This window comes from Thermobia domestica, chromosome 5 (genome assembly GCF_964235325.1).
Source record: "Thermobia domestica chromosome 5, izTheDome1.hap1.1, whole genome shotgun sequence".
In the NCBI taxonomy this organism is placed as follows: domain Eukaryota; kingdom Metazoa; phylum Arthropoda; class Insecta; order Zygentoma; family Lepismatidae; genus Thermobia; species Thermobia domestica.
This window is the reverse complement of record NC_137458.1, coordinates 145,664,369-145,676,724: the sequence shown is the minus strand read 5'-3', so window position 1 is coordinate 145,676,724 and position 12,356 is coordinate 145,664,369. Positions and strand designations below refer to the sequence as shown.

General features: G+C 36.6%; 2 protein-coding genes across 2 annotated transcripts in view; both read left to right on the top strand.

The window, feature by feature from the left end:
• Positions 1-6,706, top strand: part of LOC145684552 (uncharacterized) — a 40,597-nt gene extending 33,891 nt beyond the window's left edge. Inside the window, exons 6-8 of the mRNA XM_081756946.1 lie at positions 2,960-3,028; positions 4,491-4,670; positions 6,647-6,706. Of these exons, the coding sequence (XP_081613072.1) occupies positions 2,960-3,028; positions 4,491-4,670; positions 6,647-6,706 (309 nt within the window). The remainder of the gene's footprint in view (positions 1-2,959; positions 3,029-4,490; positions 4,671-6,646) is intronic.
• Positions 6,707-6,823: 117 nt separating this feature from the next.
• Positions 6,824-12,356, top strand: part of LOC145684702 (uncharacterized) — a 43,376-nt gene continuing 37,843 nt past the window's right edge. Inside the window, exons 1-2 of the mRNA XM_081757079.1 lie at positions 6,824-6,953; positions 10,358-10,439. Coding sequence (XP_081613205.1) covers positions 6,912-6,953; positions 10,358-10,439 — 124 coding nt within the window. The 5' untranslated portion in view covers positions 6,824-6,911. The remainder of the gene's footprint in view (positions 6,954-10,357; positions 10,440-12,356) is intronic.

The window sequence follows — 12,356 nt, the reverse complement described above, 5'->3', positions numbered from 1 at the left end:
TTTTACTACATGACACATATAATTTTGAATAATCACGAACCTGAGAATTTCTAATAGTAAAGTATAAAACGTGTTTCCCGACAACATAATAAATAAATTACATAAGACAATTTTTGAAATAGAAGGAAATACCTTAAGTTGTTCTTTCTTAAATGTACAAGAAGCAGGATATTTAAGAAAAAATATCTTACATCTAACGGCGAACCCGTTACATTGTGTTACTACCTTCAACGAGTTTTAACTTGAAGAACTTTGGCTTCTAACATGCTATTCAAGTTAGTCCTTTTCCCATAAAATATTAAAGCTGAAGTATCTCTTTTAATGATACAGTGATGAAATACCTGACTAGGTCGAGATTCAAATCCGGATCTCTAGCTTACTGTGCCAATGCGTTGGTAGTCACTTCAAAATTCATGCTTAAAAAATAAATAAATATAAATGTCCTTGATGGGCTGATTTACAAACAATACGAAAATACAGTTACTAAATTGTACTCTTGGCTAGATGGTTCAAAACTCGAAAAGAGATACAAGGTAAGATTTTGAATATGAAAGTATTTTATTACTAGGGGTCATAGCTTTTACAGGAATGTTACATTAATCTCAAACCGTACTACACAAAATTATTAAACCATTTCGATTCTCGGTAAGAGCTAATCCTGTTTAGGCTTACGTTAAACTGTAGTGTCTGTCCATGTTATATAGCTTCGATAGTTAAAGGGAAGGATAAATTCTGATTAAACTAACTATTTTAAATAAAAGTTTTTAGTAGTCAACGGTGACTGATGTCTTTTTCTCATGCATAGTTTGGCAATTTATTAATTTTCTTTTCCCTATGAGAAAGTTCCTAGTAGAGATCAAAATAAGAATCACACATGAAATCTTTCAGTTTAACGTCCCATGATTATGAACACGATTGAGGCTAAGGGAGACGAATGATTTATGGCAAGTGAATGATGATGGAAGAATTGGTGGAATGAAAATGTGGATGGAAACGGGAGTATCCCAAGAAAACCCATGACACAGTGTTGTCTAACGCAAACGTACTTGGCCGGGGATCGAATCAGGGACCTCACGCACAAGAGGTAAGCGGAAGCACTCTACCATTGGGTTACCGTGCCCCCAAATTAAGAATCATATTATCTGTGACTTGGGTCTAAAAGGGCCAACGTCACTTTTTAACAAAAATGAGGTGTTCGTCAAATTTTAACGCCTATAAATGAATATTTTCTTTTGCAAGAAAGCAAATGTCAATATGAATGGTATATATTCCAAACTATTTCGTGTTGACATTTGCACTTCCTGTACAAGAAAACATCCACTTATAGACGTTAAAATTGAAGAGTATCTCATTTTTGTCAAAAAGTGACATTGGTCCTTATAGACCCAAGCCACAGATGGGCCTATACCTCTATCTATATTTATTTATCTATATCTAAGTATATCTATATCTATACGAGGGCGGGGTGGAAAGTTCTCGGCCTGACCCAGAGATAGCACTCCAATCAGCAAAATTTTATTGTTCTCGCCTGGGGGCGCTTTTCAGTTCTTCGTATAACAAGCGTCAACTTGTTCTCTCAAGTAGTTTGTGTGCAGGCATTGTTGCAGTTTGACGTCTTGTGTGTTAGTTGTGAAAATGGATAAACTTGAATATCGTGCGGTAATCAAATTTTTCGTTTTGGATGGAGTAACCCCTACGGAAATTCATCCAAAGTTGACAAAAGTTTACGGGGACTCTGCTCCTTTCATGCCAACCGTTAAAAAGTGAGCAGCCGAACTTAAACGTGGTCGCACATCTCTCGAAGATAATCCACGTGATGGAAGGCCGAAAACCGCAACCACACCGGAAACAATCGAAAAAGTGCATGATATCGTGTTGGACAACAGGCGAATGAAAGTGAGTGAGATAGGTGAGAGTGTGGGATATCGGAGGAACGGGTGCGAAACATCTTGCACAAAGAACTAGGGATGCGAAAGCTCTGCGCAAGATGGGTGCTGCATTTGCTGACTACCGACCAAAAGCAAATGTGAAAACGATTTTCGCAGCAAACTTTGGACCGATTCAAAAGGGATCCGACCGATTTTGTGCAGCGATTTGTGACAATGGATGAGACATGGGTTCACCACTACACGCCAGAAGTGAAACAGCAGTCCAAGCAGTCGGTAAAAGCCGGTGGTGCAGCGTCGAAGAAAGCGAAGACGATCATATCGGCCGGAAAGGTCATGGCCAGTGTGTTTTGGGATGCGAAAGGGATCCTGTTAATTGATTACCTTGTAAAAGGGAGAACAATTACAGGCGAATATTACTCCCAACCTTCTTGACCAGCTGGATGCCAAAATTTGCGTGAAGAGGCCTGGGTTGAAGAAGAAGAAAATCATCTTTCACCAGGACAACGCACCTGTGTACAAGGGTGCGTTGGCGATGGGAAAACTGCTGATTTGAGGTACGATTTGCTTGGCCATCCTCCATATTCTCCTGATTTGGTACCATCGGACTTCTATCTGTTCCCAAGCTTGAAGAAATGTCTTTCTGGGAAGCGGTCCACATCGAATTAAGAAGTTGAGAGGGTCGCGGATGACTATTTTCACAACCTTCGAGACTCTCATTTCCGAGAAGGAAAACAGATGTTGGAGAAATGCTGGGCCAAGTGTATTAAGTTAAGGGAGATTATGTCGAAAAATAAAATCATTTTTGAACTGAAATTCGCAGTCTTTCATTGTGAGGCCGAGAACTTTTCACCCCGCCCTCGTATATATATGACCCTCGTATATATATATATATATGACTGATTATGCCCTACTGTCCGGTTTTGATAATTCTTTATACGTCTCCAGTTTCAATGTACAGTACATTTACTGATTAATCTAATTTCAGAAAGCATGAAGCGCATAATGTACGACCTGCTCAATTTTCATATTTCTACTTTAACCTAAGGTTGTTCTTTTCTGCATATTTCCAGGAAAAAGAAATTCTAAATAGGGTGAACGAACAAACCTCTCCTTTTGTGCGTACGGATTTTCCAAGAAAGGTATGTTTTGTCTAATGCTCTCATGTATTTTTTGTTAGTATTTTCATTTTTCTTAGTATCTTCAGAATTAGGTAATCCATTAACATATCGTAATGTAAGTCCCAGATTTTAAAAATTATCTAGAAGAAATTTCCTGTAATCTTCAATTTTGATTTTAAAAAATGAAAATAAAGTAAAGGTAAGACACATTAGAATGGAGCAACACAAAAACGGACAAAACGGACAAAATCAAGTTTTATTCTTTACTTTGCTCACCGCTTCTTCCGCCTTTTCATTTTATTTTATTTTCACTACAAAAAATTCCAACAGTGAATTTCAAGCTAAACTCAATAAGTACAAGTATCTTCTCGGCAACTAAAACTCAAAGCAAGGGGAAATAATGTTCAGTTCAAGCTTCAGCATCGACACGAAATACAAAGATCAATTTCGGCGTACATACGGTGTGCAAATCCATACGGTGGAACGAAACTAACCGCGACCCGCGAAGATAGATCAGAAAGAAGCTATCCGAAAATCGAATAACACCGATGTATAGAACGAGAAAATTTCTCTAGACAGTTCTATTACCAGTCTCCGTTTAACTGATGCTGATCGACTCCAAGGTGCATGTAGGATTATTTTCGTTACAACCTCTTGGATGTTAGGAGTCCGTCGATCAAACCTCGGAATTTTGGACACTTCTTATTTGATGCCCAGGGTATCAGTCTGCATGCAGTGACGCTGATTCCTTGGCACGCCACAACTCGATGCCAGGCTACAGAGAAGAACCTTTCGATCCACTTCTGCTCATTTGTCGGCATATTGATGCGTAACTCTCAGTGCTACAGAGACTTGAACTGCGGACAATTGAAACTTGAAAACAGACAAAACTTATCCAGCCATATTATTCAAAAGCATTCATTAAAACCATATGCTTTATACTGAAGCTTGTATTATGATTCATTTATCTTCATTTACTATAAACTATGTTCATTACCAACTATATTTGGTAAACATCACATATCGCTATGACACAACTATCGAAAAATCTTAAAATAAAAATACTTAAAATAGCGCCATGTAGTAATGCTGGGAGTGTTGTCAGGACTGTTCGTATCTAGCGATTCTTTGTTGTGCGTAGGGATGAGTGAGGTCTCTTTGTCAAAGTCTATTTCCTTTATTGTCTACATGCTGAATCCTTGCATAGTAATTCTCTTCAATCTACACCCTTATATAGCTTACCCGTATTTTGCGAAACTACAGTAGCTGGTTGATGATCTCATGTAACAGAAAACACTGGTACTTAACTAGTAAAGCTTTCACGTAGGAAGTAGAAACTCATATTTCGAGTGAAGTTCAGCGATCAAATTTTTCACTTTTTTAGTATTGCTCCTTCTTTGTAATGTATTTGTGTATTCCGTTTTTTTCATAATTGAACTATTTACAAGCACAATTGTGAACCTATATTTATTTTCTTCATAAGAATACGGAAGGACCTTCACCAGCAAAGGGATTAAAAAGAAATCTCTCTGGATCGGAGGAATTAGAGGAAACAACAGAAACAAACACTTCACAACAATACAAGAGGAGAAGACACGAGGTCAATTCCCATGATGAAATTTTGACTCATGAAGGAAGTAGAAATAGCTCTCAAGTTGTGAAGGTGAGTTCTACTTGTAATTCTGGTTTTGTTCTATTCTTCATTTCCTCGAAGACAATCTTGGTTATCCACAACAATTGCAGTAATTATTATTAAAGTATAAGTATAGGCTACTATATTTCCTAAAAGCACCACTATTTATTACCATTTTATGCAATGTCAATTTTTATTGCGTATGTTTGTCCGTCTATTCCGCGACACTTTTCGTAAATTTTCTTTGATGTTTCACAGATGATCTAACAGATGTGGCAGTGAAACGGGCGATTGCGAAACCCTGGAAATAGTAAATTACGTTAGGAATCAGAAAACGAGAATGGTGCCATCTGGACAACAAACCTTTGCCATTGACCCTGATAACGGTGTTCGGTTGAGATGGCGTCGTGGACCGGTGAATAACACGCTTTTGCTGTGAAGGCGTTTTACAAAAACAACGACAGCTACGTGGCCGCGCAGCGTGTATTTCGTGCTCATTACAATCTCCCACGTCATGCCCCAGTTCCGTCTGCGCATGCTATCAAATTGTGGGTATGGGGCTTTGAGGAAACGGGTAATGTGATGAAAAAGAGGGGTGGAAGTGCGAAACGCGTGTGCACACCAGAGAATGTTGCAAGAGTGAAAGAAGCCTTCAGCCGAAGTCCCAGGCGTTCGGCAAGCAAGCATGCCCTGCGACTTGGCATACCGGATTGCAGTGTACGGCGAATATTGCACAAGGAACTGCAATATCACACATACAAAATGCAGATAGTGCAACAACTGAATGCGGACAACTTCCCAAAGAGACTACGCTTTTGCCGAGAATTGTTGGAACTCATGAACAACAACCCATGTGCGACAATCTGATCATGAGCGATGAGGCCAATTTTTATGTGTCAGGCTTTGTTAACAAGCAAAACTGTAGATACTGGTCACGTGAAAATCCTGAAATGCTTCATGAAAAGCACTTCACAGTCAGAAAGTGGTAGTGTGGTGTGGCGTATCATCATTTGGAATCATCGGGCCTTATTTCTTTTTAAACGATCGCAGTAATGCTGTTTCTGTGAATACTGAGCGGTATGTTCACATGTTGAACCATTTCCTAGTGCCACAGCTTGCTGATCTTCTTGTAACTGCAAACACATTTTTTCAACAAGACGGGGCCACATGCCATACCTCGCGCATTAGCGCGCTACAGAACATTTTTCCTGGTCATCTCATCTCCAAGAACGGGGACATTCCTTGGCCTCCAAGATACTCTCACCTTTCAGCGTGTGATTTCTTCCTTTGGGGTCATTTGAAATCTGAGATCTTCCGGTGTGACCCACCACACACCATCCAGAAACTGAAGGATCAAATTCGCGAGGAAGTTAATCCAATTTCAGTGCCAGTCCTGTGAGATGTGATGTCTAACTTCCGTAAAAGACTTGGAATGTGTGTGAAGGAAGAGGGTGCCACCTACGTGATACCATTTTCAAGTGATGCACATTTTGTTGTGACATGTCTGTGCAAGATGTGCATGTTGTTCAGAAACATTTCTCATAAATTGCAAGCATTGTAAATTCATGTTATAATTTTTCTATATCGCTGTGAATAAATTTGTATCGCTGGTGAAGGTTTCAAAATCGCCGTTTCACTGCCGCGCCTGTTATTAACTGAGGTTAAAATCGGCCAAGAAGGCTTGAATAATAATAATAATAATAATAAAAAAAACTTTGGTATCACTTGTTATGAAAAATGAACATGATCTATGTACAATTTTTTTCGATCATCATGACCATGTTCGAGCGAAAGGAAACATGTTTGACAAATAAAAGACAATTTAAATCGTTACATATGGTTCTACACATAACGAACACTTTTGAAACTTCAAAATAGCCTTTTATTGATCATCGATTTTTGTGAAAAGTGCCAGAAATCGGAAACAATGTTGCAATAGTTCCCAAACTTTTTTTTTTTTTTTTTTTTGAGTGACAGTATATTAGTATTTTTTCGCGGCGTTTCAGACAAAAATAAATTATATTCAACTAACATTGAGTGCCATTTCTTGGTGCTCCAAAGAATAAGAGTACGTAACTTAATTTGGTGGCCGAGGTACATAGTTATTTTTTTTAAAAAAGACTTAGTTCAGGTTAGTAGAAGATTCAAAACGTAATATGTATTATTGTTTTATTTTAGGAAAATGAAGCAACAACTACTTCCAACCTCGAAGAAAATAATGGAAATAATAGAACCAAAGTCACTGATACTGGCAAAAGAAGAACACAAAAGATGAAACCTACAGCTGAGCAACAAATTTTGAAGAGTAAAGAAGTAAGTTGCTATTATTATTATTATTATTATTATTATTATTATTATTATTATTATTATTATTATTATTATTATTATTATTATTATTATTATTATTATTATTACAAGTAAAAAGAAGTAATAGGTTCTTAAGTGTATATCTAATGACTATATTTAGTAATACATACTTGACTTATTTAATGGATCAATAAAGTAACTTTTAAAGCCGGTGAGATGCTTTTCTAAACTTTCTGGAGGGATACTGAAGGCAGATATATATAATCCTTTGGAAGAATACGTTGAATTTCTGTCGATAATTGTGGAAAATTTGGAATTTGTATTCAAGTTTTTTAAGAACTTGTACAGATCTACGTGTTCGACTAAACCATTTTTGTAAGATATGCAACTTATAACCGACCTTTTGTCCTATTTGATATAAAAACTGTATTTCACCATTAAGATTACTTGGACGATCACAAATTAGTAATACTCTACGAAAGAAATTCTTCCAAATACTAGTCTTGTGCAGTGGTGGATGGGCTGACTGTTGATATATGTAACTAATGTCTGCCGCAAGTTTTCCATATACTTTTGTTATAAATTTATTATACGCTCGGGTAATCAGTAAATCTAAAAAAGGAAAACAGTTGTCAGATTCACGCTCGACAGTGAAGTTCAACCTAGGATGCTGATTGTTGAACTGCTCAAATATGTGTAAAAGAGTATTTACATCACGTAGAAGTGGTAAAACGTCATCGACACAACGATAATATCTTTATATACTTAAATGTATCCTGTTGTAAAGTAGATGTTTCTATTTGATTTTTTTTTTTTTAATGTTTGACAATATCGTAGATATTGTGTTCTTGGCTAGACTGTTATTCTGGCAAAAGAATGATTTTCAAGTTCAAATACATTAGAACTCTCACTTTCTGTTATAACTGCCTGAGGTCTGCTTAACAACTAATGTATTTGAATTTGAAAACCATTACTTTTGCCAGAATAACAGTCTAGCCAAGAAGAACACAATATCTGCGATATTGTCAAATATTGCAAAAAATCAGTGGACAACAGGATACATTTAAGTATATTAAGATATTATCGTTCTGTCGATGACGTTTTACCACTTCTACGTGATGTAAATACTCTTCTACAAATATTTGAACAGTTCAGTAATTAGCATTCTAGGTTGAACTTTACTGTCGAGCGTGAATCTGATAACTGTTTTTCTTTATTTAGGTTACTGATTACCCGAGCGTATAATAAATTTATAACAAAAGTATATGGAAAACTCGCCGTAGCCATTAGTTACATACATCAACAGTCAGCCTATCCACTACTGCACAAGGCTAATATTAGAAAGAATTTCTTTCGTAGGGTATTACTAATTTGTGATCGTCCAAGTAATCTTAATGATGAAATACAGTTTTTATATCAAATAGGAAAAAGACCGGTTATGAGTTGCGTACCTTACAAAAATGCTTCAATGAATCACGTAGATCGGTAGAAATTCTTTATTAAAAAAAAAAAAAAAAAAAAATCTTGGATATGAATTCCAAATTTTTCACAATATATCTGCTTCCAATATCCCTTCAGAAAGTGTAGAAAAGCATCTCTCCGGCCTTAAAAGTTTCTTTATTGATCCATTAAATAAATCAAGTATTTATTGTGCCCAATGTGAATGCTATTCTTCATATATAGATCAAATCAAACGCAATAGTAAATCCCGAATCAAAAAAAGTCACAAGAAAAGGGTATGTAGGGATTATCACTTCACATAAAGCAATATTCACATTATATAAAACAGGCTAATGGGAGGGGAAAAAAGTGAGAGATTAAAGACTCATTCTTTATTCATTAATATAAACGAGTTTTAGATCTGGATTCTGGTAACATTGATAAGATCTGGTTCCCTACCTTTGATGTGTAATTTGGTTCTGACAATAGTAATGTAGCATAGATACCACACTTCTTTCAAACTTAACTCTTTTTTTTCTTTCATTGTGCCCTGCTTGTTCATTTTAGTACCCATTTTTAAGTTACGCTCATTTGGTGGTATGCATTCCTGTTCCCATACCATATTTCTTTTAACTAACTCACTCACTCTATGGCCTATGGAACCCGGAGGTTCAATGCCGCGTTCACAAAAGCTCTCCACTGACTTCTATCCTTAGTCAATTGGATCCAGTTTCTACTTTGTATTCCAATCTCTGCGAGATCCATCTTAATATTGTCCTCCCATCTGCGCCTAGGTCTTCCTAATGGTCGTTTTCCGATTGGTCATCCAGTCAAGATTTGAAAGCGTTTCTACTTTCTTCCATTCTAGCTACATGACTTGCCCACCTAAACCTCCTAGACTTGATGACCCTAACAATGTTGAGTAAACTGTATAAATTATGTAGTTCCTCGTTATGAAGTTTCCGCCCTTCCCCATTCCCGTTCCTCTTGGGTCCGAATTTCTTTTTCTTTTATCCGCTTTTATTGCTGTTACCTTACCCTGTAGACGGAACTAGCTTTTTATTTCAATATTTCTGGAGAATATTTAGTTTTTCCCACGGAAGGATATATTGATAAGTAACAAATTTTTATAGTAATAACTTGTTCTGTTGTAATGATTTCCACTAGTTTCTTAATTTCCCTTACGATATTAATGTGATACTGATCGATGCGAATCATTTTTCTTTAATGACTACAGAGGTAATATATATATGTTTTTTTGTTTAATTTCCTGTCTTTCGTAATTGGACTCTCCGTTAAGCAAGGTTTGTTCCCTGGGGATGGAACGTTGAAAAATATATGTGTGGTTTGATTAATTAGTATCTCAATTGTCTCTATAAGCTTCAGAAGTAAATATTGCTACTGAACTAGTTGTGTGCCACTTAGAAAAGATGTAAAATTATGTGATAAAGAAACTGTCACTGATTTTCAAGTTTTTAAACATCTTGAAAATTTCACTCGCTACTTTTCCCACTCTATATAGCGCTATCGCTGCTGCCTGGTATCCGTAATCACTCTATTCCATTCTGCCTGAACGGTTTACGTGTCGCTCTTACTATAGCAGACTCAATAAGTCATCACTCATTCCACCGCAAAATTATTTCATTCTCCTCACAACGAGGAGTGTTGCAGCCTCTGGAGCTTTGTAACAATATTTATGATCGGACTAGGTATATTATAATTCGTTTAATCTAAGTCTTCCTAAGTACCAGTCTTACTCTCAGTGGCACTCTGGCGCTGATCTCTTAGGTAGCGAAAATGTTCGAGAGCTGATGAGTATTTGGAATTGGTAAAAAGTGATGGTATTAGTTTGTAATTAGTAGGATAATTATTTAAGGCACATATGCATAGTTCATTATAATTAAGTAATTGTTAGTATTTAATATGCAAGTAATTTAGTGCGTGTTATTGATAAGCTATTTTTAATTCAGTTGCAGAACACGAACCAACCTCAAGACGATGCTATATGCACGAGACGTATCTTGGAAGTCGATATTCCGTCTCATACAACAGGTACCAGATTTTACAACAAATGATTAGACCTTTTAAATAAACTAGTGATACTTAAAAGAGAAAGGAAATTGATTACGTATGTGCACAGTATTTTAATTTATCAGGACTATTATTCGGTTGCTTATCTGCAACCAGTTGGGTACAAAATCTCGTCCCAGCAGAAATCTCTCCTGGCTAGAACCTCGCGGGACGAAATTGCGCATAGGGAAAAACCTTGTCAGGACAAAATTTTGCCAGAGCAATTTCTTCATAATATAATGTTCCAGATATCTGTGTATATATGTACTAAAGGAATCATATAACCAGATTTACATTAGGCGGAAGATAATACACAACATACACTTAGAAAAAAAATATGATAAATAAAGGACCAGATATAGGCCCCTATAATATAATAAGTTATCTTATTAATTTTGCAAAAGGAAACGAAAGGTAGCTTCGCATTTAGGGGGTTATTTATCTTTATGTATCGTCCTGGAACTAATGTGTTTTTCTTTTTTCTTCTTTCTTAGGTTTGGGCCTCTAAATGTTTCTTTCACGTTTCTCGAGCTTCCGCTTCCTCTTTTAACTCTAAATATTTTGTTCTATTTTTCAGATCATCGATCAGTTGTGCTCTTCTTCCTGCTCCTCGCTTTTCTTCCATATTTACCTCTATGGCTGTATGAAGAAGACAATTTCTTCACAAGATGTATCCAATCCCATTAGCCTTCCTACAAATGATGCTGGATAAAAGCGTTTTCTTCTATCCTATACGTTTTAAAACATCTTCGTTTATTATTCTCTCTCTCTGTCCATTTTATCTTCTCCAACAGCAAGTTTCGAAGGTCCCTAAATATTTCTTCTCTAACTTCCATAATGTCCAAGTCTCTGAACCATACAGTCCAATACTCCATACTCCATATATAGCACATGACTAGCTTGAATGCCTCTTCGGTTATGGCAATTCTTGACCTTATCTCTTTGGTGCTGTAAGAGTCTCTTGCCATAATACTTCCCAGATATTTGAAATGATCTACCTATTTAAGTTACATTTGTTCTACTCTGACCCGTAAGGGCGCGTTTCGACGATATATTCTCATGACTTTCGATTTTTCCACATTGATTTTCATTCCATATTGTTTCCCAGTGTCAATTAATTTGGTCATCATCTCCTGTAGTTCTTCTTCGGTTCCAGCTATAATTATCACTTCATCTGCATACTTATGAATGATCATACATCCAATCTTCAAATCTCCGATTCCAATTAGTGTTTCCTTCATTAAACATTCACTGTAAATGTTGAATAATTCAGGTGACAAACTACATCCTTGTCCTACTCCTCTTGCAATCTCCACACTGTTGTTTTCCCCTTGATTCAAGCGTAACTTCAGTCGTTGTTCTAGGTTCAGGTTGGAATGAGTGTCGGTCCCTCCAGTTGTCCTCGATTTCTTCAAGTCTTTTCAGAAGTTTGGTCCAATTGACCCAGTGGAAAGTTTTTTGCCAGTTATGAAGCACAAACTGAACTCTTCCTTTACGTTAAGAACTAGTCCTAATATAATTCTCATCAACAGAATAGCATCTCTAGTGCCTTTTCCTTATCGGAATCGAAATTGATCTTCCTCCAACATTTTTCTATTTTACTTTAGAGCCACCTGTTCAGTGAGCGCGCAATAATCTTTCCAGTGTGGGGAAATAAGGTTATTGGTTTTGTGATCGCTGCACTCCTTTGATTGTTTTTTTCTTGGGTAATGCAACCATTGTAGCATGAAGAAAATCCTTTGGCAATTTTCCATTCAGGTGAATCTTGTTAATAAGTGAAATCAGTACTTTCTTGTATTGTCTCCTAATCCCTTCGGCAAACATTTTGGTATATCATCATCTCCAGTGGCCTCATCTGCAGTGTCGTCAGTTTGCAACAGTCATTTATAAGTGTTCGTT